The sequence below is a fragment of the Solanum lycopersicum genome, chromosome 1 (assembly GCF_036512215.1).
Source record: "Solanum lycopersicum chromosome 1, SLM_r2.1".
Classification (NCBI taxonomy): domain Eukaryota; kingdom Viridiplantae; phylum Streptophyta; class Magnoliopsida; order Solanales; family Solanaceae; genus Solanum; species Solanum lycopersicum.
Window position 1 is genome coordinate 3313359 of NC_090800.1, and position 26816 is coordinate 3340174.

Genomic DNA, 26816 nt, shown 5'->3' on the forward strand with positions numbered 1-26816 from the left:
GTTTTTATATATAATTTAGCAAAATATTAAAAAGGTGAGAGAGTTGGGCCTCAGGGGTGGCAAGGTGGATGGGGAGAATACAATGAACATAAAATATCACTTTTAGAACTTGTTTTCTATTTCTTAAAAAAGGCATTTTCCTCATTTTATAAAACTTGTTTTTGAAGAGAAAATATTTTTCAAAATTTTTATTTAACTAAACAAGGGAAAATATTTTCCAGGTTTTTTTTGTTTTCATACCAAACACACTCTAAGGATCATTTTGGTAGCTGGTTTGAAGGCAAATATGTAGATATTAAATTTATATCTTGCATAAATAATACCATGTTGAGTAGTTGATTAAGAGGTAAATTATTCGTGCAATATTTAATTTTAAATACTATGCATAACTATGTATTAGTTATAAGAAAATCTATGAATTACCTTATGCAAACTAGGAAAAATTACTGAAATATCCGTCTTATGTTTCTCTTATTCCAATATCCTCTTCTATTTCTAAAAAAAAATCTAAAATCCCTAATTTCTTCAATGTATCTGAGCTATATATTAATGTATTCGAACTAGTATTTAATGTATTCGAGCAACATATTATGTATCTAATTTATTTTATAATGTATCTGAGTTAGTTTTTAATATATCCGATTTATGTTATAATGTATCCGAGATACTCTTTAATGTATTCGAGCAACATCTTATGCATCCGGTTTGTGTTACTTTTTAAGAGATTAATATAATTACAAACTAAAGAGGGATAGACTGTAGTTTCATATTAAGACTACGTGAGTCCTAAAATTTATTCAGTATCTAATACATATATAACTATTACGTGAATTTATATGTATATTAGTTAGATAATTGTATATTATAAATATGTATATGTATATATGGAAAGCGAGACTGGGAGAGAGTGAGACAGAGATAAATTGGATATATATATATATATATATATATATATATATATATATATATATATATATATATATATAAAACTGTATATTATGCATATACATTTGTATATATGACAAGCGAGATTGGGAGAGGAGGAGAGAGGCAAGTGAGATTGGAAGAGGGAGGAGAGATGCAAGTGAGAGAGGGCAGAGAGTGGAAGAGAGGTGAATTATATATGTATATAGGTTAAATAATTGTATACTCCCTCCGTTTCAAGAAAAATGACTCTATTTCTTTTTTAGTTTGTTTCAAAAAAAAAAGCCTTTTCCTTTTTTCGGCAAACTATAGCTATATATGATGAGTAATTAAATAGTATAAGTTTGCTTAATCGCGTAATTTTCTCTTTTATTAATATGGATATTTCCAATTTGAAGGACATTATAGTAAAACCACAATTTCAAAACACAACTACCACCACAAGTACTCTCAATCCCCCTTTCAACTCTCCCCGCGCTTTATCTTCTTCTTCATCATCATCAACAATGGCTTCCAAAATCTCTGTTTCCCCTTTCTGGAACCTTCCAATTTCAACTCAAAAAACTCAAATTTTCACTCAATTTCCTCTTTTACAGCACTTCACATCTTCTTCTAGATTTAACTCATCGAAGCTCAAATCAATTTCTTACAAATCTATATCACTTTCAGCTGCTGTGACTGAAGAATCTCAAACTTCTCCTCCGGCATCGTCGTCTCCCGTATCGTCTTCCAAATTGGTTCTTGTTGTTGGTGGATCCGGTGGCGTTGGTATTTTTCCTCTCAAATCTCTTTTTTTTAACTTTCAACCAAAAGTATATGTCACAATAAATATCATATGAATGTTGTGATCAAATTGAAATGAATTTGCTTCCGTATTACTTCGTAATTGGTGGTAAATTTTGAGAGCAAATAGTCAAAAATACCACTTGTTTGCGAGTTTTCTACCTGAACTATTGGTAACCTTCATCAAAAAAATGTTAAGGAATCAATGAGTTAGCTTCCATGTAGCAGTGGCGGATCTAGGAATTTAAGGTTGTGGGTGTTCTAAAGTGAAAATATAAAAAATATGTGTTAACAATGAGATTCGAACCTTGGTACAACAACACTAAAAAAGTCTTAAGTACCCATCCAGAAGCAATTGGGCCAACTAAATCATTTATTCATTGGTTGTTCTATGTTAATTTTATACAAATACCTCAATTTCTACATAAATATATATATATTCTGTAACGAAGTTAATGGGTGCTTGAGCACCTGGCGGACACCATGTGGGTCCGCCTCTGCCATGTAGACAAAATTTTAAAGTCAAATTAAGTTGTGATAGCGATTGTATTCAAGCGCTTGGTCTAATTAGCTTAAAGGTGTGTTTTTGATATATAATTGGTGATAGCTTAGGTAGGAAACGTATTTATTTGATAGTTCAGGTATGAAACTCACTTGTTTTTGGACCATTATCTCTATGGATTACTTACGACTTGGGCAAGACCGCTATCCTTTTAGACTATGATTAATGAGTTAAGATCTTTGAGGGTTGTAGCTTCTTTGCACCTGGATAGTACTAGGATCGTCGTCATTGGCCAGGACCAGCCGGACCTTGATAAATAAAAGTTGTTTTGTCTTATAACCTCTAGTAGAAGTGAGTATTGCGACGGACATATGAACAGACATATGTCTAGCTTAGTGGAAGTAGACAATCACCTCCATCCATGAAGTTGAAGGTTCGAGTCACCAGAGAGAAAAAGTGGGAAGGCCACTATTCACCCCACTGACCTTGGGGGAGGGGGGCATGTATAAAAATGGGATGACAGATGTATTAGTTTAATTGTTATCTCTTAATAGACCGCTGTTGTGATGTTGTTAGGTGGTAGCATCTTACTATATAATGAGGAATTAATGAGCGAAATCGAAGAAAAAATTGTTTTGTATGACCAGTTTAGTCAGAACTTCTTTCATCTGTTCAAAAAGTATAATGTGTCAAATAATTTAGACTGTATATGATTCACTTAACTTTTTGTATTATGTGAATGATGCAGGACAGATAGTTGTAGCATCATTACTCAATCGGAATGTCAAACTGCGTCTTATTCTTCGAGACCCTGAGAAAGCAACTACTCTATTTGGCGAGCAGGACGAGGAAAAACTGCAGGTTGGTCTCAATCTTATATGGCTATCCGAAACTTATCCACCCCCATGCCCCGGGTCCAATTAGCTCGGGAAGGTATATTCTATGTTAAAAGAGGATTTCTCAAACTTGATAGGTATGGAAAGGTGACACGCGGAGTCCTACAGGCATAGATCCATCTGTATTTGAGGTTTGTTCATCAATCCTAGAACCTTTTTACGACTTCCTGGGAAGTTAAAATGGCTTATGAGTTTCTCAAATTGCTGCTGGGCTGTGCACAACTGATCTTTCAGGGTGTAACTCATGTTATTTGCTGCACTGGAACCACTGCTTTTCCGTCTAGGCGGTGGGATGGAGATAACACTCCAGAAAGAGTAGGTTAGAATCTTTCTAGTGTGATGTTTATATTTATGTGGTGGTTTATATAACCACATCGCAATGAAATTCATTAAGGAATATATAAAATGAAGAACTTCTGTTTTTGAGCTTTAGTGCAGTAGTAGTCTTTCTCAATGACATACATGCATTTGTTTGTGTAGATTGGGATGGCGTGAGAAACCTTGTTTCGGCATTGCCTAAGTCACTAAAAAGAATTGTTCTCGTTTCATCTATTGGCGTCACAAAGTTCAATGAGTTGCCGTGGAGGTAATATGCCTCTTATATTCAGAGTTCTTCAAGATTAGCTTTGAATGCTACTTTTTGTGGAATTCAAATCCACCGACTTCTAGGGCTTTGATATATTGGCGTATGTGTGCACCACAAAGAAAATGAGAAGGTGGTGAACTGAGTTTTCATCATGAGAAGGAATGATGAAGAATGGGAGAACTTATCGATGTCAAGCTAGACATACACCTTTCAGAAACATGCGTTTAATCATTTCTCTAATATGAGCGTCAAAAGTGACTGTGTTTGTTCCTTGAGAAGCAAAATGAGACCAAAGATACATAATTTTCTCCATCCTTAAGAATGAAGTAGTTTTTTGTTCTTTTACTCTCTCGTAATGTTGTTATCAACTTTTGTTTTGTAGCATCATGAACCTTTTTGGTGTTCTAAAGTATAAGAAGATGGGGGAGGATTTTGTTCGCAATTCTGGTCTTCCGTTCACCATAATCAGGTAATCGAACTATTTGTGTGTTTAACTGACTGCATGTTAATCGTGTTAAAAGAATTTTTACACTATCAGGAAGGATACCTACAAGTAGTTGTCTATAATACACATCATATGACTCGAAAACATACGTCTTTGGCTTATTCATCGGTTTGAAATTACAGAGCTGGTAGATTAACAGACGGACCATACACATCATATGATTTGAACACACTGTTACAAGCTACAGCTGGTGAACGGCGTGCAGTTCTGATAGGTCAAGGTATCTATCTTTCAGTTCTCATTATGTACTGAGCTGAGGGAAATACTTTTTACGTGTCTATTTACAATCCCATATTTAAACAAGTTCACTAATGACTCTCTTTGTTGTCGTTTTTCATGATAATCAGAGCTTTCTTTAGTCAATTTTCTTAAAACATCAATAGGTTCTTCTAAGCACTTCGAACCTTTAAGATTCATTCTATGTGAGGATAGTCTTGTAATCTATGTGAAAGTAATCTTGAATTTTTCCTCCGTCTCGAGACATATTCTTTTTGTTCTTTTACGACATTTATTTGGTTTTGCACACTTCTAGGGGATAAACTTGTTGGAGAAGTTAGTAGGCTTGTTGTTGCAGAAGCTTGCATACAAGCACTGGACATAGATTTCACAGAAGGACAAACTTATGAAGTAAACTCTATTCCGGTAATTATCTTGATCTAGTACCTATATTTCTCACTTATAGCCTTCTTTGATAAATATACGATATTATCTGCAAATAGCTTTGAATTTTTTAATGAACGAGACGGAGTTAATCTGAAATTCAAAGTAATGACGAGGAACATAGTTTGAGCTTGGGACTTCCATGTTGGAGGTCTCAAGTTCGAAACCCCTTGCCAATGAAAGCAAGGGGTTTGACTTCTGGGTAGAGCTCGGTCGCACCAGGCTTGCCTAGTGCTGGTTACCTCTCCTATGTGGTTTGCGAGCTATTGCATAGGAGCGGGGGTTTTACTCTTGCGCACCCAAAGGGTAGCGGCTGTGGGTTTCCCTTGTCATAAAAAAAAGTTATGGCCAGAGGTTCTACATGAGACTTTAGTTAATTGAACGGAGAAGAGCTAGGAATGGGGAGGAATTGTAGCTAGTCGGATTCAGGATTTTCACTAAGGGGTTTGAAAAATAAAAATATAATGATATTTGACCTTGGAACCTCAAAATGAATTTTGAACTCCTAAATCACTAAGTCAACCTCTAGTCTTGTGTTTAGGGAATTCAAAATCTCTACGTCCATAACAAACTTACACATACATAACAATAAAAGCATAATCCGAAACCAAATGGTAATACTTTAGTTTTCGTCTTTGAATGTAATCGACATACCTTTCAAATGTTCAGTCAACGGCAAGTTTTCGGATCATGATTACCGTTTCCGCAGGGTGATGGACCAGGAACCGATACACTGAAGTGGCAGGAGCTATTTAGAGCTTCTCACAGCAATTAACTGCAGTTCAACTATATTTCTTATACAGATTATCAGATGAAGCTCTCGATTTATCGATACATATACACTGAACTGTAAGTCACTAAAACAATTCTATATGCAACAATTTGTTTGATGAGTTAGTATGTCAATATAGATAGTAACCTACATGCCGTTAGTGATGTAGAGAAAGCGTGTATATTTCTTCGCCCATCCACTCTTTGTTAGTATATAAGCATTTTTCTCTAGCAATTTCTAATGAATTTCAGATTCCGTCAGTTTTTATGATGTTCTAGATTTCTAGTTTTGATAGTTACATGACCTATTGTTGCAGTAACCTCTGTCTTATTGTATGTTAAACTTTGCTTACGTTACAGATACTATAAGTTTCCGAGTCCTCCCCAAGCTTTAAAAGTGAAGGATGAAGTCCTCATCCGGGAAGTGTTACATTAACTACCTAGACACCAAGAGATGAACTTCATTGTAGCGTTTTTTTCAACGTAAGGTCGTATCCAAAACCTCTAACCTGACTAATTTGGATTCAACATAGGCAAGTCCATTAAGGGGATTAAGTGTTCCTTACCAAAGAGGTACTTCGTTCTCGGGGTTTGAATCTAAGTGAAAGGATCCCAACCATCTCACCACATCCTTTGATGGTAACTTTGTAGTAGTCAAGTAAATCCGTTGAATTACCTCACGGATTCTAATCGGATTTGTGTGAGAGAACATTGTTCAATTATCTTAACGGGCCTTTCTTCCATCAAAAGGGTTGATAAGGTACCCTTAGCGAGCTGCAATTTATCCAGGTAGAATACTTGGTGGCGTAAAGAATGATGAGTACTGCATCTGAGCTAGCCTAGTTTCCATAAACATGAATGTGAAAATCTTCACGGGTGTGTTTAGTAACTAGTCTTGTATTTTTCTATGTATGATAGTACTTTTGTTTGCTTCATTCGTTTTGTATCTTGGTATTTGGTTGTTCTTGCAATCCTGCTTCGATAACATTCTTTCTGAGTCGAGGGTTTATCAAAAACACTTTCTACCCCACAAAGTAAGGGCATGGTCTACGTACATTTCATTTTCATGCATCTTCACATTTTTGTACTCCAATTGTTCCTTCCATATAATCCATATACATAAAACGGAAAATTAAAGAAGGTACAATTGAAAATGGGAGAAACTAACTATTTACGATATTGTACTGTGATTGGCTTGAATAGGAGCGATATAGACAATGAAGATTCGTATATTCTACCCCAACTTATTTGGTATCGAGGCTACATTGTTTGTTATTACCTTTGTGGACACGTATTTACCATGCAAACAGACATGTTGCAGCTATGTGTATTTTCTGTAATGTGAAATTTTGATCTTTATACAAACGTCGAGTTTTCTAATATTAAAACCACTGCCTGAACTCAATGGTGATCTTTTTCTCGACAGGTGAGAGTATTTGTAAGTAGTAGATAGAGTACAGTAAGAACGTACCTACAGCCAAAAGATCGATGATCCTTGTTGCTGCTGCTATCTGGTTCAATCATGTAAAAAAGTATAAAACGATGTACGTATTTTGTATGTTAGATAACTTGTATATATGTTTTTGTGAAAGTTTATGAAATCTCTCAGATAAATGTGTTGTATGTATATACCAAAAGAAAAAACAGAAGTGTCTGCATTTTTACCTCTTTTGTAACATTTGGACTACTTCAGATGACTTGTCTGATCAACCCCTCTTATCGTTTCGTCTAACCTGTCAACATTCATGAGTCGTTAGGTCAAACATTGCTCGGAGACAGGGTCAAGAAGTACTATGAATAGCTGTCCCCGCGTTTCTTTCTATCAGTCTCACCCAACGAGATACGATTCATCCAAAGAGAAAACAAAGTATGGCTCATTAAAGCAAGAACCCTAGCCAAAGAGCAAGACAATTCAATTAAGGTAAGGAAAAAGCTCTTACCCACTAAATTAAGAGTCCGATATGAAGCATTGGCATCACTGGTAAAGTTGTTGTCATGTGAAGTCACGGGTTTGAGTTGCGGAAAAAACCTCATGCAGAAATGTAAGGTAAGATTGCGTACAATAGGGGAGCATTGGTGTAACTTGTAAAGTCGCCTCCATGTGACCTGAAGAGAATTCTACAGCGGAAATAATCTCTTACGAAAATGCAAGGTAAGATTATGTACAATAGAACCTTATGATCCAACCCTTCGTAGTGCATTGAACTACTCTTTTTCCATAACCAAAAGAGATAATGGTATAATATGGGATCAGAAAAAGTTATATTAAAGTTTATCGATACATAAATCGCATAGTAAATTACATGTTATTCCTACTTTTTTTTTCCGGATTACAATAATTCCTTAAAATTTGTACCTTCCAAATACATTAAAGAATATCTCAGATACATTATAACATATATCGAATACATAATATGTAGCTCGGATACATTAAAAACTAGCTCGAATACATTATAAAATAAACTGAATACATAATATATAGCTCAAATACATTAAATACCGACTCGAATACATTAATATATAACTCGGATACATAAATACATTAGAAGAGAAATAAGAGATTATAGAGGTTCTTAGAAATAGAAGGAGCTATTGAAAAGACGGAAAACACAAGACGTGTATTTCAGTAATTTTTTCTTAATAATATGGTAATTGCCACTATCAATGCCTACAGTGGTAATAAAAAAAGTAATTAGGGGATGTGATGAACTATTTACATTGACTGAGATTGAATAAACAAGAATAAAGAGAACATGTGAAAGTTACAACAGATTACATTCGGTATCCGAAACAGTCTCTCTACCTTCACAAGGTAGGGTACGGTCCGCGAGACTGCTACTCTACGTACACAACACTCTCCCCAGACCCCACTTTCGTTATTGATTCAACACTATCACCTATGAATTCTTCTCCTGCATCAAACTGTCAAAAGATTGACATTGACAGAGACGGTTACGACTACTACAATAAACTAAAACAACAGCAGCTACTACTACTCAATCCCAAACGAGTTGGGATCGGCTAATTAACAGAGACGAGGTAGATATTACATCAGACAATCTCAACTCTATCGCCTATGAATTCTCCTCTTGCATTCCATGGTCGATTTTCGAATGATTTGCCAATCATACTGCGCTTTTCGTTTACTTTACCATCTTCACATCTGTACTCTGGAAAGTAATCAAGAAATGTTTTGTTCCCAAGTTCATTAACACCATTGAATAGAAATTTCGTAATGACATCCTGAGTGGTTTCAAAAAAGGGAGAAGATGAATTATTAAAGCTTCCAATAACGGAGAATGTTAGTAGCTCAGTTGATCTGAACTTTCACCTTGTTGGTGACGGTTCGACTACCCCGATGTAATAATTAAATAAAAACTTCCAATGACAAGGCATAGCAAAATTTTTAGATGAAAGAATGATACCTTGGCAAGATCTTCCCCTATCAGTCTTTTCAAAACTCCATGTCCTGGATCCTAGTATAACAGCATTTCGTATCATCGGAGAGATCAAGAAGCATAATCGCAAAGAGGGGAAGACAAACAGAAACCGAAGCACACAAATGAGAAAAATGGGATATTAGTATGCGGTAAGTCAGTATCAGAACTCTACGCAATTAGCTAATCACTATTGTTAAGACTGATGTAAGAGAACCCATGAAAGAACAACTATACCAACCTTTTCTGATCTCCATGTCAAATATCTATGCTGAGCTTCGCAATTGCAAGCGATTTGAGAAGCGTCCGTCTCCCCTTCTGATCTGTCCATTAGCCCAAGCCATGCCTGTACCAGAAACAATGAAGTAGTAATCCTGGTAAATAGACCAGATTTCTCAAACTTACACACTTATGCATAAGAACTTTCAATAAAAAGAAGCCATTTACAAAAATATAGTGGCCTAGACTAAGATATACAAGAGTCAAATTAGTTCTACTCTTGCTCTTTCACTTATCTGCCTACCATCCAATAGCCTATTGTTAAATTGAGTGACCACATCATCAAACGGCTTAAATTATTATCCATATAGTCTAGTAGTTTTTTAATATGACGAGCTCCCTATTGTTGATAGAAAGCTTACTGCCCCTCCCTTAAAAGATGCAACTATTGTCATGGAAAAATAGTTTATTTTCTCTCAAAGAAGCATGCTTAACATAACCTATAGCATAAAGGCATTCACGCCGGATCCAAACTAATGTTGTCTGTGGCCCGGTGCTACAATGCACAAAAGCCCTTCATCCCACCAAAAAGTAAAGAATCCATGGTGCCTGCTTGTAACACGTAGGACTTTTTTTTCATGATTACTATGAAATAGATGGCTGACTGAATTCATCGGGAAATGGACACACAGGGAGGGTAAACTTTTGTTATTTAATTATACCTCACGCCTCTCACATGAACGCCTAATTCATTTTCATGGGTCAAGCATGCGGAAATTCTTTTTGATAATAGATGGCAATGAGACTAGGAACACAAGACTTCTACCTGCCCTGTGTGACGTTAAGTTATGCAAGTACCTCATTTAAAAGCTTGAACTGTTAGAGAGGATACTAGTATATTTACTCAATTATATCTTCAATACATATATTAAGAACTCCACACTCATTAGGATAGATAAGGTAAGGCCTAACTCCCCTAGCTTGTACTTGTCCCTGTTCAGGATTTTTAATTTTTAATAAAAGGTCGCTAGACACTCCGTGTAGTGGGAAAAATTCGGGGGAAAGAAAAAAGAACTAGACACCAAGATAGGCTGAGCAATTGTAGTCTACTAATAAGTGCCACAACATAAAAGTGAGTACGACGGGAAATAGTTTATTGGTACCTGGTAATAATCCTTGAAAGCAGAAAACAAAACTGAATGGTTGTGTGGACTAGATGAGAATCTTGTCCATATGACTATTGGTGAAAAAAATCTCAGAGATTCGCTGGTGAGCTTCCCTCCCCAGGGTAAAAGCTGCATGAAATCTGTGTAACGTAAGTGTATAATCATTTTAGAGAGGGTTCTGAAAAGTGCTTGAAACGTCAGAAGATTATTATAACCTTAGAATACTTGAGGCCTAGAGTAATCAAGTCTTTATAGTACTTCTCCTTGTAATCTTCTTGATCCATGATGTCGTGCAATGGGTTGAGGTCCCTGCATATGTTATATAAGGATTCCCGTATCAGTTGTCTATGACATTGATAACAGTTACGATTAAAAAAAACAGAGAGATTATCAAGGACAACTCTAAGCATTGATTATTTCCACAATGTGAAGAACTATTTCCTTTCATTTATTCGCTTTTCGTTGTTCCTGAATACGTGTTATTACCTCATTCCTTCTCAGAAATATAAAGTCAGTTCATCATAGTTTAGCAAATGCATCTAAGCTCACAAGCAAATGCTGCAATAAAATAATATTTGGTAGTCTTGATTATCAGCATAAAGTTACATAATCGAAAAGAAAGCCATATAATCCAGCAGTCGTAAAGATCAAGTCAAGATACCACATTATTGCTTACAAAAAACTTATAGGCTGGTAGTAGTAAAAACATGTGGACGTGAACATATAGGCAAGATGAAGCGATAGGGCAAAATAGTTGTCGAGATGCAGGACAAAGACGTCTCTGTCCCAACATGATGAAAGCAGGGAAACATAGTCTGATACTTCTCCATTTACCCCAGGAGAATGTAAGACAGGATTCTGATTGCATAAACCACTCTCCCGAATAGTTTATGAACTCTTTGACGGATAAAAAGTCAAAATGGAATCAGGAAAAGTATGAAATGAGTAAAACAATAGCTTACGTACAGTACAATTATGTTCATCTTAGCAGTAGTGAAAAAGTTGGCACAGAAGATAGGCAGATCAAATTCCGGTTTCGGGAATGCAGCAAAATCCAATACCTGCATGAAATGCCCTTCATTTAGTTCAAGGAGAAAATGGCAGATTCGTTTATGATAATAAAACTAATATATCTGCATATACAACAATGAACTCACATTCCTTGCACAATTCTCATTGCGCATTGACGTGGGGGAATCAGTAGAAATGGAACCAGACAAAAAGAGTTCCTCAATCAAAATTTTGAAGCTGCTAAAGAACAATTCTTCACCTTAGAAAACCTTCTACTTATACCAATCAAATGCACCAAACGAAGTATTCGGATATTATATATGAGAATTTGTTTTCCCTTTCCATACAACATTGAATCTCCACCAGCAAAACCTTTAAACAATAAATATATAACAGTTCTCTTTTTCTAAGTAAGTGAATGTAAATGACAGATTCTTTGTACGCTGTTCATCATATTGCAAATTAAAATGTATGATCTAACAATATTCTTTTGCACATCTAATATTAACAGATAAAAGAAGATCTTCCTTAGCAAGTATTTTGGTTCTAGATGGGATTTGACAGCCCAACTTTCTCTCTTTTACCAGATTGCACCGGCAATGATGTTTAGCAACTCTACCTACCTCATTTTTTCTATCAAAGTAAATGACAGTTTTTCTTTTTCTAAATAATTGTACTGTAAGCTATTCTTTTACTTATTTAACAGATAAAAGAAGCTCTTCCTTAGCAAGTATTTTGGTTCTTAATGGGATTTGACAGCCCAACTTTTCTCTCTTTTATCAGATTGTACCGGCAATGGTGTCTAGCAACTCTACATACCTCATTTTTTCTATCAAAGTAAAGTATTACCTTGATACCACATTTGAGCATTCCCCTTCCTATACTTCTATTATTTCTAAATGTGCCCTTATTTCTTAATGATTGACATAAGATATATCAATCAATCAACTATAAGGGAAGAATCAGTTTAATGTCACCATTCTCGGGGAAAAAAAAGGGAAGAGCCAATTTTTTCAGGGCAGAAAATACACCATTATTCCAATAAGTAGAAGATGGTTCTCTGCTCCCACTAATAAGTCCAGTACTAAGTTCACTTAGGCATTTGGCAGTGTCTTACTCCGATTTCTTAAGATTGTTTCTCTATTCCACCAAATCTTTGTTAAAAGGATTATAGGATTTAATTTACTGTCTGCTATAACTATTGATAGTCAAGTGAATTACGTAAACGTTTTGAAAAATCAACAAACATCCAACTCATGTCCCCTCCGCCTCATGTCTGCTTTATCAAAGACAAGAGAAGCAAGAGCCTCAACATGTCAGACTAGAGACTGAAAATCCTAGCAATCTGAGGAATGGAGATATCCCTCAAACTTGAATTTGATTTGGCTAGAAAATATATTTGTATACTAAATTTAAGAAAATAACCATAATTGCACTCTAAAGTTTTTTTTGTTCTGAAACCAAAGACTAGCTATGACATGAACTTGAATATAATTGGACCTGCATGCCGTCGCTCCCTTCAATACATAGACTGCGAAGGAGTCGAATTTTATGGGCTTCAAAAGAAAGCATCTGTAGCTCCGTTTTGTCATCCATGGACAACAAAGAACTGTATTTCTCCTGTAGAGAGGGAAAAGGGTAACCACAGTTGGCCAGCATTAGTTCCGTATAAACCGTTTTATGGGGGGCGAGAATAGCTCTGTAGAAAACCTCAACAATAGCAAATGCACAACTTAAATCCTTGTAAGGAGTTAAAGTGAAAAGGAGAATTTCAAAGACAACTTAATGACCTGGAGATATCATGAAACTTATCATCTTTACAGCCTTAAACCGAAAAAAAAGAAATAAGCAGAAAGTTGGCACGCAAAATCATGCATTTCTAAGCAAGGAGAACTTGAAAACAACAACAATTACATGTAGCTGGTTAAGTGTTGAAATGCACATTTACCCTCAGATATTGCTAAGAATGTACAACGAGAAAAACAAGACGAGTAAAATGAGCAATCACAAAGAGAAAAAAGGTAACAGAATCCTGATGGTGTAGTCCTATACTCCTATTCAAGAAGCACAATTAACTATTTGCTACACAAATACCAACTTCCAACTGTTTTTTTTTTCTTTTGAGTTCATTTACACTTTATGCACTTGTTTACCATCATTAACATATTTGCAACTCACTGAATCACCTTAAATGAGTGAATATAGCACTTCATTTTACTTTCTTCTCTAAAAGATAATATTACATATTTTAACTGCCAACCCCCTTCACTGTTTGTGCTCACTTGATATTCCACCTCCCAGAACCCCTTGATTCCCTTCTCAAGTTCAACTACTTTGGTATACCTCATCTTTTATTTAATTTTCTTAATCCTTCTTGTTTTCATTCAACTAAACATTGTCAGAAGCTCTTAGGTTGGACTAAATGAGAAAAATCTCCACAAGGTTTTACATTCTTTACCAGAAGCGAACTAAAATTTTCTTAAGAATTCAAGTTATTCAACACTTCTGATCTAATAAAAATTAATCTAATTCTCTTCCTTGAGAATTCCTGTTTCAAACTAGCTGTTTGCTTCAACAATACAGCCCCAATCGTCCCAATTTATCGTCCCAATTCACCTTGCTTCGAAAACTTTAATATATCAAGTAGTAAAAAACTAACAAATGGAAGTATAAAACCACCTGGTGTGGTATTTCATCAATCTCATAAATTGTTAGGTAAAATCTGTAAAAATATGGCACTTGGACCTAACTCAACCCCAAAGCTATCTCGTGAGGGGAGAATTTTCCAAGTCCATCAGTCTATTCCTCAACTAATATGGGACTATAATCCACTCTAACACCCCCTTCACGTCCAGGCCTACTGGAACGTGGATCGGGAGCCCAAATAGTGAAGGACGTGGCTTTGATACAATGTAAAGATATGAAATTTGGACCTAACTCAACTCCAAAAGCTAGCTCGTTAGGGAGGATTGCCCAAATCCATATAAGCAAACTACCAGTCCATTCCCTAATCAATGTGAACCCGCTTCAACAAAACCCTCTGGAGTCCTTACTGTTACCAGCCCATTTCCTCTTCTAACCACAAAGCTGAATTCTTTGAACTGTACATTTAATTGTACATGTTCCAAAGTATTCAACGAGTTTCATCACGCATGGAGCAACAATCCCAGTCACTACCTATTTTCTTTACTGTTATATTCCCTTTTTCGTAAATACTATAATTTGTTGAACTTGAGTCGAGGGTCTTTCAAAAACATTTTTCTACCTACACAATGTAGGGGTAAGGTATGCCAACACTCTACCCTCCCCCTCCCCAGAACCACTTGTGAGATTACACGGGATATATGTTGTTGTTGCTGTTTTCTATGAGGGAAGCTGACCAACCTAAAAATGCTAATCTTTTTAACTCAAGTTTTGCTCCTTCTTCAAGAATTTGCTCATACATGTAAGCTAATCTTTTAAACTCAAATTTTTTTCATTCTTCCAGAATTTCCAAAACCAACTTCATACATGTAACAAAGGTGTCTAATTTTTTGTACCAACCTAAAAGATCTAATCTTTTTATCTCAAGACTTAGCTCCTTCTTCAAGAATTTGCAAAACCAACTTCATAAATGTAATAAGGGTGGCTAATTTTTAGTCCAACTTCAAGAATTGCAGAAACAAACAAAGTTCCACACTTCAACACAGCAAAAGAAAAAAAACACTTACACAGCAACTAAATCCCATGCTTAGTACAAACACAATGAGAAATTGTTCAAAACAATGAAAACCCAAAAACTAAATACCTGCAATGGAGAAGGGGACAAAAGGGTATGTGTATTTGTTTCTTCTAAAGCAAAATGAATCAACTTCTTGTAAGAAACACCAGAGCTTTCATTTTCTGTATAGCTCATACTCACACACTTACTCCCAACTTCGTTAAAGCTTCTACATTTTCTACTCAAACTATACTTCTTCTTACTTTTCAGTCCAATAAAAGAAGGGTTAGATATACAAAACCACCCTAGTGAAGAAAAACACTCCATTGAACCAAAAAAAGTTACAATCTTTAAGTGTTTCAAAGCTCCATTTTTTCTTTGTTTTTTTTAAAAAAAAACTCAATTTTCAGCTCAGTTTTCAATGATATTTCTCTTCTTGATGATTTAGTTTTACTATAAAGTATTGAATAAAAATAACATTGCTACTATAAACAGTAGCAAAAAAAAAAATTGATGGTACCTGTATGAGCAAGTGGTGGATTTTGCTTTGAGCAAAGGGACGGTGATTGTGCAAACACATCACCAAACGGCAAGATTATATTTTTGGTACTGTACTTCGATCTTGATTTACGTGACACTATTTAATCGGACATAAAATTTTAAAAAATAAGTAAAAATTTCGTTAGGTTTACCAAATGACTTATATTGACTAGTTAATTTTTCTTCGAGAAAAAAAGACAAATATATCCCTGAATTATCGTAAATAGTATGCAGATATTCTCCGTCATACTTTAGGAACATTGGTGCTCGTGTTATCAAGAGCATATATACCCTTTATACTAACGAATATACGTATGTCATAATCTTATCCACTGATTCGACATCGGATCGATTGATAGAATTGTGTTACGTGTCCCTATAGTCTTTCCATTAGAGTGAAGGGCATATACGCTCTAACTTTTGGACGACCAATGTCCATAAAGTATGATGAAGGATGTTTGCATATTATTTTGCGATAGTTCGGAAGTATATTTGTTATTTTTTTCCATTTTTATTTATAATAAACCAGGTAAATTATTCGCGCTTTGATACGACACAATTTTAAAAAAAAAATTTAAAATTTGTCATTAAAACTAAAACGGTATGTTGTCTTACATACGAGATTACGTAGTAACGAAAAGAAAAATGATAATTATAACATCTGATCATTTATCCTTCAATCAATCATTTATGATTTGATTTTGTAGTTTATCTTTTTTGTCTCTCGGAAGTGTTACTATTTGATATTTTTAAAAAATTAGATGAACATCAAGATGAGATATTAAATTTTATAATAAATAAGTAATCTTTATCCGTATTAACAAATATTTATAACAATAATTTTACAGAAACAACAAAAGTTTAAAATACGTACCTAAAAACAACAATAACTATCATAAGCATAAATTAATAACTAGAAATATATATCAGAATCTATAATAATAAAATGAAACAGAAAAGAAAAGTGAGATTCAATAAAAATTACGCTATTAAATAAACACAAAAATAATAATATATTTTATTCTATATCAACATTAAAATCTAACCAATTTAAATTCACGATATTATCGTAACTAATCATTTATTTGTAATAAATTTATATTTTCATATTATAACATAGGAAAAAAAGTTTAAAATATATTTCAATTTTGATCAAAATTATTGTTATGATACTAAATTTTGAAAAGATTTTTTACCCTCTACACTATTTAATATTTTAAAGGTATACATGCTCACGTGGACATAAAAAATATTACATAATTATAAACAGTAATGTATTCACATGGACACATATGCTTTTAAAATACACTATTAGATAGTTCAGGGATAAAAGGTCTTCCATAAAAATTAATAACGTAATAACAATTTCAATCAAAATTAAAATAAAAATTGATAACGTAATAACAATTTCAATCAAAATTAAAATATTTTTCAAACCATTTCCCTATAACATGACATAAGTCGTTTCATTTACAAGATATAAGTCTATTTCATCATCACGAGTTATGTCGAAAGGATAATTTAGTTCCTATAGAATTTATATCGAACATTTTAATTTTTACAAAAATTATGTCAAATAGTTTCTAAAATTATGGAGCTAAATTAAGTCATAAGTAAAATTATTTTGTCCATAATTGTTCATTAAATAAGAGATAAGAAAAAAGAATAAAAATCATCATTTATAGAAATATAATTAAAGACCACTCTAAATAAAGGATAAAATTAAATTAAATTCACATTACGTTAAAAAAAAAAAATCACCCATGTCACGCAAGATTTATTCAAGCAAAAATCGCCCTACCGCCCTAAAAAAATCAACGATAGTATATATATATATATATATTGCTGAGGCCAAAAACAGTATTTTAATGACAAAACCTAAAGAAAAGTATTTTAATGACAAATATATATATATATATATATATATTATAAATATAAAAATGAAAAAATAGGAGAACTCCATTTATCAAAAGATTTTAACGTGTATTTGGAATTTTGGATAAAATAAAAAAATTTGGATAAATTTTTACTTTTCAGCAAAAAATATCCATATTTCAATTCAAATTTTTTGTTACATTAATAGTTAATAATTTTATCCAAAAGTTACCATGTGACTTTTTATTATAACTTACAACTTAAATGTTCTTTTACTTATTATAACTCATTTTGAATTAAATTATTCACTTTTTTTTTATTTAGCTTTTCCTATTTCCCCTTGATTAGTTAATCGTATCAAGTGTTTAAATCAAATAATTAAATTTAACTTAATTTAGTAATTAAAAGATAAGGTGAAATATCATTTCAATTTAAATTTTAAAATATGTAATGCTGAGTAGCATCAGCTACTTTAGTTATCTTTAACGTCAATATTTTTCTTTCTTCGATATTTTCATCGTATCGTCTTAGTCCTACTTCTCTCTTGATCTATTTTAAGAAATAATTTTCTCGAGATTTTATCAGAAACAACATCGCTACGTATACACTTCACGTTAACCTTAGATATATATCCCTTGGCCTTTATAAAAGTTGCCTTCTCTATTCACTTTAATTATTAGACTTCACATGTTTTCTATGAATAACAAAAAGTTGCTTAAATTTTCTCTTTTATTGTTATCAAATAATATTATATAAACTCAAGAATATAATAAGAAATGTTAAACTTCTTTCAAACAATGGCATTTCTTGCTAAAATTTCACAAATTCCATTTCTAGTTTTATTCATGTTTCTTGTTGTATGCACCACCACAATCCATCATGTCCAAGGCCAAACAGCCATGTGTGTCATCAATTGTGGCCAACAAGCAGTCTCTTGTGTCGTACGTTGTGGCCCGCCGCCTCCGCCGACCGGTTGTTATTCAGGTTGCGTGGCTACTGGTATCGACTGTCTGACCTCCTGTCGTAGGCCACCGGCGACCTCGGACGATGTTATTTAGGGAGTGTATGAGATGCTAGCTTCCTATACTTAAAATTGTCGAAATAAATAAATTGTGATGCATAGTAATATTTCATATTACAATTTGATATTTTAAAATAGTAATTTGATATTGACATTTACCAGCTTTCTTACTTACTTCCTTTCTTTGTACTCTTGCCTATAGCCAAACACAACAAATGATATAAACAGATAAATTAGCACTAGTTAAATAGGTTTGTTCGAGTTGAATTTGAACGAGTTTTTTATATTTTTTAGTACCTAATAAATTAAAATTATTACTATTATCATTATTGTTATTAACAGAAAAGCCTAAAAGTTCCTTCCATTTTCTCTATATTCCATCAAACATAGCTTATATAAACTCTAGAGTTATATAAAAAGTGTATTCTTTAAATAAAAATAAATAAGTAAAATACATAACAAATTAAAATTTTACTAAATATTGAATGTGTTGCTAACGAATTTTAACATTCTGAAAATCTATTTATAAATGATATTAAAGTTATATTTTCTTCCGCTTTTACTCATCTTTATTTGTTCACTTCCACTAACATTATATTCATGTTTGAAAAATTGCCTACCAAAAATTACTGTTTCATAAGATTATAAATTTTGTCATTTGTATGGTGTACATAGACATTACCCCTATTTTAGGGTTATTCCAATCGACAGACCCACGACTCGAGAAAATTGGTTTTACCCCTTTTTCACACCATTTGCTGCTTAGGACTTCTTATCCGTGGTGTTCGGCCATCTTATGCACACACTTCGACAAATAACAAGATAACTCTGTTCGCCAAAGCTTTTATAAGGAGGAAGTGTTGTTACTTGCTCTAATAAACATGTTTTTTTAACCAAGAAATATTCCAAAACAAACTTTCCGATCAAAGATAGCCTTCGAAACTCGGAGATGATGTACCAAAGCTTAGACAGATAGGAAGAAATCCTTTTCATTGGAACAAATCAAACTTAGGGACTTGAAAAAAACAACATCAAGACCACTTGGTTCATAAACCAACTTGTATACATGTAGAAACGCCCTGTATACCTAATGTTCAACCTTGCGAATGCACCAAATATCTTCTCCAATCATTCACACAACTGTATAGATGATAGATCCCCATGTGATCAAGAGTTGAGGATCGAGTTAACGCGAAAATCAAAAGAAAAACAGCAACACAGAAGCATAGGCAAGAATGTGGAATATCGACGAAATTAGTCACATAGAATACAGAACAAAAGAGTTTGACACATCATAGTTTCACAATACCGAATTCAGGAGAAATTACTAGAAGTTGCTAACAACCCAAACTACGAAGACAAGGAACAGGGCAAACAGGATATACGGGAGAGCAGAACTACAGAACCATCGAGACAAAGGTAATAACAGAAAGAACGTGTCCTAATTTGGAATAGAAATCTCACAAACTTATCTGCTCTGTTTCCTTCTCTTTTGTGTTTTTACTTCTAAAGATTATGTTGGATTGATCAGTTCTCACTTGGCCATCATAACCTTGACGAACTCGTCGTAGTTGATCTGCCCATCACCATCCACATCAGCTTCACGAATCATCTCATCAACCTCTTCATCAGTAAGCTTTTCGCCTAGGTTTGTCATCACATGACGAAGCTCAGCTGCGGAGATGAATCCATTCTGATCCTTGTCAAACACTCTGAAAGCTTCCTTGAGCTCCTCCTCAGAATCAGTGTCCTTCATCTTGCGAGCCATCAGGTTAAGGAACTCTGGGAAATCAATGGTCCCATTTCCATCAGCATCAACTTCATTGATCATGTCTTGAAGCTCAGCCTCGGTTGGGTTCTGCCCCAATGACCGCATTACTGTTCCAAGTTCCTTAGTTGTGATACAACCTGCAGCATATATGGAGATAATTATTCAACATTTATGACCATCATTGCTAACTGCTTTTAGAACTTACTTTTTTCCCCATATTTCTCTGTTCTGGAGAAACAAGTTAAACATGAGACTTGAACTGTTTGTTCTCACATGACAAGTATTAATCAACAGGATTTGACAGAACCATAGGTTTCCATCAGAAAGACTAAAATCAATGAATGATGTCAAAAGAAAGCATGTGAATGCAAAACTACGTGCACTAATCACCAAAATCAGTCTACATAGGAAAAACATAACTATACTTTCTAAAAAGAATACAAACACCAAGTTTTATTTGGTTGGCAGATTATCTTCAGATGCAAATCACAGTAGAAAGCATCTTTCCTTCATCTTCCTTTACTAATTTACTCAACTTGCCAAAAAAATTACAAAAGAAAATTTTGTTCTGTTGAAATAGCAGCACAGTCACTTAATCAGAGGAGAAGGCTGGTTAAGATAGGCCAGCTCATCCTCAGAATCCGGAAAGAAAACGAAAATAGAACAGAATGGCTTTGTTTAAATGATATACCTAGACTAAATAGGTTTAGGTGATGTCAGGCTAAACAAGTTTTTATGTACCTGAGGGAGTGGCTTAGTAGTGTATAATGAAGTGACTTAAGAGCCATGAGGTCTCAAATTCAAATCCCAACGGTACCCCGTGGAATTAGTCAAGACGCATGTGCGAACCAGATACCACGTGTTATCACATAAAAAACAAGCATATATGTCAGTGTACACACTCACACACATACACAGTAAACGGGAAAGGGTATTTTAAAGTAACTACACACCGTCAAGCTTCTATATACACCAGAAAAATTAACTGATTGCTCCATACTTCAAATATAGAAAAAAGAACAATCAGTTTTGATCAATCTTAGACAAAGTGACTTGTGTGATTGTGTCACATGTTAGAAGAGAATAAACAAAAGCTTTTGCTTAAAACCAAATACAAGGAAATTTTGTACCCTGTTCCCTAAACGATTTCTGTAAGTTATGCAATCTACAAGTTAAAGCAAATTATGCTATAAGAAAAACAGATTAACAATTATCAAGAATCAAAACAAAGTAAAACACATATCGATGGGAAAATCAACAAAATATGGTAAGCACCTAAAAAGAACAACCTTTTCAAGACTTCTCAACTGATTTCAATCAAAAACAATTTCAACCAGCTCCCACGCTGATTGAAACCCGGAATAAGAATTCAATTCATCAACACTAAACACTCCTCACGATCCCATCAAGACCAACCAAACACCCAGACGAGCATTTAGCTTATGATCATGTTGCAAATGGGACTTGAGTCCACATCGGTTAATGGGGAACTGATGTGGAGCTTATATAGCTAGCTTTTGGGTGTAGTTCTCCTGGGTTGTATCAATGGTATCACACCAATCATCCTTACTCTATGGGTATTCATTAATTCCATTCCGAAATCCTCTTTATGTTTCTAATTTTCACTCTCAACCTACCTCAATCATCTAGGCATGAAGCCTCTCCAAGTTCTAATGCTTTACCATTTGGTGCTTAGGTAGGAGATCCTTATGGATACCAATACGGAGTATAGGGGTTATTATAGTGGGTATCAACAGCCCTTCAATCACACATACCAGCCTCCAAGGATCCCCAGTTTCTGTTACACAGGGATCTGTACAAGCAATTCTCTTTAGCCTAGCTTAGTTCTTAGTTAGAATTTCTTCCCTAATTCTCACATTACATCAATATATCAGAACCATCCCATCCCTCTTCATGTCCTGGATGATGACGCGTGGTTCGAAGCTAGAAATGATCATGCACAGCGCCATGGTTTGTTACGAGACTTGTGTGGTTAAATAGGGAGCTGATGGTGGACTTACATAGCCTTGTACTCTCCCACCTCAATAGCTAGCTTTTCGGTATGGTTCTCCTTAATTTGTATCAATTTATGCTATTAAGCACCATCAAAATCCACCAACTTTACATAAATAGATCATTATATTCACTTCTATCAAGAAATTAATCAAAACCCATGTTCAAACTCAACGAAATCTCAAATAAAATCGAAGTAACAAAAAAACCCATAATTCCCAAATTCGCATACATCACAAAATTCGTCAAGAAAAGCAATACCCAGATAAGATAAACACATAAACATGCAAAATACAAAGAATCAAGCATCGGATCTAAGAAAAAAATGGCTAAAAATCAGAAGAAGAAAAAATTCAAAATATGTATGGTATAAGGATGAGCTAACCATCTCCGTCTTTGTCAAAAAGACTGAAAGCTTCCTTGAACTCAGAGATCTGATCTTCGGTGAGCTGATCCGCCATTTCTCTTTGACTTTTCTTTGAGAGATACTTTGAAATGGAAAGAGAAGTTGCAGATTGGGAAACAAAGAAGATGAAGAAAAAATGGAGTTTTTGTTTTGTTTTGAGTAAAAAAGAAAGAAAAAGAAAAAAAAATGAAATGTTAAATAAGGGCTAATTTTAATGGTTGTAAATAATGACCAATAATATGGGGTGAAAAATATTTTAGGAAAAAATAAATAAAAATAATTATATAATACTATATGTTAGTAAAAAGTATATATCACAATATAATATTTATAGTTAAATAATAACATCGTAAGATGTGTGATAAGCGTAATAAGACAGAAAACGTGAGATGTGTCGTGATTGTAAGGAAATAAGGTGTTGAGATATGAGAAGTTTGGATAACTCCTGCACAGAGAGTGAGGTATGTAATTGACGTAGCGAATGTAAAACACGTGATCAACATATCATGTGAACAAATCAACTATCGTAAATGGTGTTATATATGTGAAGGTTTTATGTCATGTAATCACACATATCATGTGAACAAATCAACTATCGTGAATGGTGTTATATATGTGAAGGTTTTATGTCATGTATTTACTATATGTACGATCTATTTTCTATTGTTTTGTATCTATTTATTTATATTGTGGTGATGTTTTTTGAGTGTGTTATGGGTGTGAGCATGACATTATAACATATATAACATTTGAATTGTGCTTTTAAAGTTGTTTTTGTGTGATAATTTTGAGAGTAATTCGAAGATTTTACTTGATTTTTGTGACTTCACTTAATTGCTTCTTGTAAGTGTTACGTGTATTAGTGTTACATGTATTGTAGTTAATATTGTTATAACGATTTGAGTTTTATATCGTAATTCTCATTTACGAAAATAAGTTATCTTCCCTATTCATATAGGTGGGTCATGACAACCTAACATCTTATATATGAGAGTTTGCATTTCAATTTTGCTTTGAGAAATTGTAATGATGTCATACTTTGAGACGTTTTAGTATGGCTCGAGTTGAGATCCAAATGACCATGGCTCGAGGTAGTTGTAGACACAATTTTAACTTAATAAAGTTGTTAGACTTTGATTTCAATTTTGATATGTAACGATCATGGATTAAGAGTTTGTGATTTAGAAATGATTTATAAAGGGATAGCATATCAGATAGAAATTATTTTTTGAGTTTGTGACACGCGTCCTACATACATAAAAAATAAGAAAATAACTGTGCAATTTTTATATATACGTCGTCGCAATTGGCATACATGGTATGACTAAGGAATATATGACCACCGACAAAAATTATAATTTTTTTTCAGTTGAAAAATTATGTATTTGTAGATTTTAATACATTGAATTAATTTTGACCTAGAGTATTATTGCATTAAGATAGTAATCTCCAATTCACGATATATAATGTAAAGAAATTCTGTAAATTTTTAAAAAATAAGATACAAAAATATAATAATTTAAAAATCATAGCTCGTATTTCAAGAGAATGGAAAGATAGATGAATGTATCAATATATTACTCACAAAATTAAAATTAAATGGTTAAAATGAAAAAAAATACAAGGGATTATGAGATAGAAAAATGCCTATCAAAGTGAAATATATATATTCTATAGAATGTTGGGATTCTAAAGTTTAACACATCCACAAAATTAGTGTAATGTAAATGAAAAATGGCGAATTGAATGTGCAATCATGTCACATTTAATTTTAATAAAGTTATAAATGACCATATTTGCCAAAAAGATATAGAAGAAAAAAAATTCTAGTTTTCTACGTTTGATTGTGTAAAATTTTTGAAAAATATATTTTTTATAAAAATAAGTTATTTAAAAAATAAGAAAAATAATTTTTTAATTGAAAGTAAGTAAAACAAATTTTAATAATACATTATATATTCACCACTCACCTAACACCCCATACTCCCTGACCTTCTCACCTTCTCCGCCCCTTTTAGGAGTCGTTTGGTAGAAAAATAAATATGTAGAGATTAATAATATGAATATAATTTTTATCAAGTGTTTAGTTCATTGTTTTTTATCTCATCTTATGTTTGGATTAAAATTCTATAAAAAGATTCTTTTTAATTATACCACTGCATTATTATAAGATTTTTGATTTTATGTAATTGATCGAGATAGATAATTGTTGGACAATATTATATTTTTATGGTCTTCTAACTAGTTAGGAGAAGAACAATTTTGCTGTCATGTTACTATTTTCTCACTTGAATTATTTGAAGGTAAACAGTTGTTATCTTAATAAATTAATCACTTAAAAACGATAATTTTCAATTTAAAATAGATAGACTATCTACCTTAAAATCGAAAAAATGATAAAAATAGTAAAATCAAATAAATCGTCTATATTTACATATAAAAATTGTAAGTTGTAGCTTTAACATGTATGTAATTATAAAATGTTCAAAATACATACAACTAGAAACCACATATAAACCAACAAATAATATATTCAATTAAGATCACAAACGTCATATGGTGATATATTTGTTTTTTTTCAATTTGTAAATATTTTAAATATTGCATTGATATGTCCACAATACTCTTTCCGTTCCTTTTATAAGTCATTCTTACTATAAATAGTGTATCCATAATACTCGTTACTCTCTTCGTCCCTAATTACTTGTCAACTTTTCCTTTTATAGTGGTTCCTAATTAATCGTCAATTTTGACAAATCAAGAAAGAATTTTTTTTTTACCTATTATACTCTCAATTAAATGACTAATTTATTTTGAAAAATGTAAAATTTTTCATCCACATCACAATTAATAAGGATAAAATGGTAAACTCACTACGTAATTAATTATTTTCTTAACAGATATGTCAATTAAAAAAATGGACAAGTAAAAAAGGACAGAAAAAATATTTCATAATATCAATACATAAATTTTAACAATTTTCCTATTTTACCCTTGTGAGCTACTATCCTTTTAAAAATATAAGTTTAACTAATATAGAAAAACTAAATGAATATATCATATTTATTGATCAAATTAATTAATTCATATTCATTGATTTTAAAAAAATAAAAATATAATATAATCTTAATTTCTTCACGCACGTTAAATTAAAAAATACGATCCATAAATAAATAATATAATTTGTATTTGAAATCCGTAACGTCTGGTAGGTAAATGGACCACACAACAAGAAGAGTGTCATATCGGTAAATATGAAGGTCGTAGAAGGGTAAAATAGGAATAAAATAATAAATGAAAGAGGATAACGGGGAACATAACGGCATGTAACCGCGAAAAAAAGGAATCTTCATTAAAAGCATATAATAAAATTATTAAATTATAGGAATAAAAAAAATGGACCATAACACTCGTGCACTTCCTTTTTTATTTATTTTCAAATAAAATTTTTAAAATTTTATATTGTTAATATAAACATTCTCAAATTATTCGATTAAACATCTCAACTCGCGATAAAAAATATTTAATTAGGTGAAAAAATTTATCTGCGCAATACAATTTTCATTATTATGTGATTTTGATAAAGCAAAATACATGTTAATTAATTAAAGTTAAATAAAATGAATTATAAATTTAAACACGACATACACGTATTGAATTAATGTAAATACCTGATGCACGCAAGTTTTATTCATATTTTTTGTTAAATTTTTTCCTATGTCCACGTGCTAATTCGTCTATGAGATAGTTATTCTCTCGATCCCTATTTATTTATTTAATTATTTTTTACTGGTCACATCTATTAAGAAAAATAAGTATTTTTTATTTAACAATAATTGTATGCTATTAACTTTGTACAACTAACAAAGTGTATGAATAGAAGAGTAATTTTATTAGTTCACTTTTTTATTATAATTAATACAATTTATGAATAAATGTAATAGAAAAATAGCTAAAATTAATTATAAGAGCAAATTATGAACTAAGTATAAAATTATTCATTGACTTCATATAATAGACAGAAATTGAT

The 26816-nt window shown here is 32.8% G+C and overlaps 3 protein-coding genes across 8 annotated transcripts; 1 reads left to right on the forward strand and 2 right to left on the reverse strand.

Moving 5' to 3' along the window:
* Positions 1–1286: 1286 nt before the first annotated feature.
* Positions 1287–7303, forward strand: LOC101252214 (uncharacterized protein At5g02240). Of its 2 annotated transcripts, none has more exons than XM_004228832.5 (10): positions 1287–1692; positions 2958–3070; positions 3183–3236; positions 3340–3424; positions 3586–3691; positions 4074–4160; positions 4319–4416; positions 4729–4838; positions 5566–5705; positions 7054–7303. In XM_004228832.5, the coding sequence occupies exons 1-9, from the start codon at positions 1302–1304 to the stop codon at positions 5629–5631; spliced, it is 1110 nt and encodes a 369-aa protein (XP_004228880.3). In that variant the 5' UTR covers positions 1287–1301; the 3' UTR covers positions 5632–5705; positions 7054–7303. The 2 variants fall into 2 exon arrangements, with proteins under 2 accessions (XP_004228880.3, XP_019069561.2); XM_019214016.3 differs by having other exon boundaries at positions 5566–5707; positions 7058–7198.
* Positions 7304–8321: 1018 nt separating this feature from the next.
* On the reverse strand, positions 8322–15808 carry AUREA (phytochromobilin synthase). Of its 5 annotated transcripts, none has more exons than XM_026028930.2 (9): positions 15681–15808; positions 12961–13080; positions 11607–11697; positions 11416–11510; positions 10665–10758; positions 10447–10578; positions 9306–9410; positions 9053–9103; positions 8328–8870 (listed from the first exon to the last, which is right to left on the reverse strand). In XM_026028930.2, the coding sequence occupies exons 2-9, from the start codon at positions 13050–13052 to the stop codon at positions 8679–8681; spliced, it is 852 nt and encodes a 283-aa protein (XP_025884715.1). In that variant the 5' UTR covers positions 13053–13080; positions 15681–15808; the 3' UTR covers positions 8328–8678. The 5 variants fall into 5 exon arrangements, with proteins under 5 accessions (NP_001234133.2, XP_025884715.1, XP_025884713.1 ...); XM_026028928.2 differs by lacking the exon at positions 15681–15808 and adding an exon at positions 15248–15651; NM_001247204.3 differs by lacking the exons at positions 11607–11697; positions 15681–15808 and adding an exon at positions 15248–15643 and having other exon boundaries at positions 8322–8870.
* Positions 15809–19839: 4031 nt separating this feature from the next.
* CaM1 (calmodulin 1) lies at positions 19840–22947 on the reverse strand. Its single transcript, NM_001324485.1, has 2 exons — positions 22766–22947; positions 19840–20504 (listed from the first exon to the last, which is right to left on the reverse strand). The coding sequence occupies exons 1-2, from the start codon at positions 22839–22841 to the stop codon at positions 20131–20133; spliced, it is 450 nt and encodes a 149-aa protein (NP_001311414.1). The 5' UTR covers positions 22842–22947; the 3' UTR covers positions 19840–20130.
* Positions 22948–26816: the final 3869 nt, after the last annotated feature.

Coding starts and splice junctions, on each gene's coding strand:
- LOC101252214 (XM_004228832.5), top strand. CDS start 1,302: ATGGATATTTCCAATTTGAAGGACATTATAGTAAAACCACAATTTCAA. Junction 3,425..3,585: donor TAACACTCCAGAAAGAGTAG/GTTAGAATCTTT, acceptor TTGTTTGTGTAG/ATTGGGATGGCGTGAGAAAC. Junction 3,692..4,073: donor TTCAATGAGTTGCCGTGGAG/GTAATATGCCTC, acceptor TTTGTTTTGTAG/CATCATGAACCTTTTTGGTG.
- AUREA (NM_001247204.3), bottom strand. CDS start 15,487: ATGGAGTGTTTTTCTTCACTAGGGTGGTTTTGTATATCTAACCCTTCT. Junction 10,759..11,415: donor AAGATGAACATAATTGTACT/GTACGTAAGCTA, acceptor TAACATATGCAG/GGACCTCAACCCATTGCACG. Junction 9,104..9,305: donor TGACATGGAGATCAGAAAAG/GTTGGTATAGTT, acceptor CTGTTATACTAG/GATCCAGGACATGGAGTTTT.
- CaM1 (NM_001324485.1), bottom strand. CDS start 22,841: ATGGCGGATCAGCTCACCGAAGATCAGATCTCTGAGTTCAAGGAAGCT. Junction 20,505..22,765: donor TTTTGACAAAGACGGAGATG/GTTAGCTCATCC, acceptor TATATGCTGCAG/GTTGTATCACAACTAAGGAA.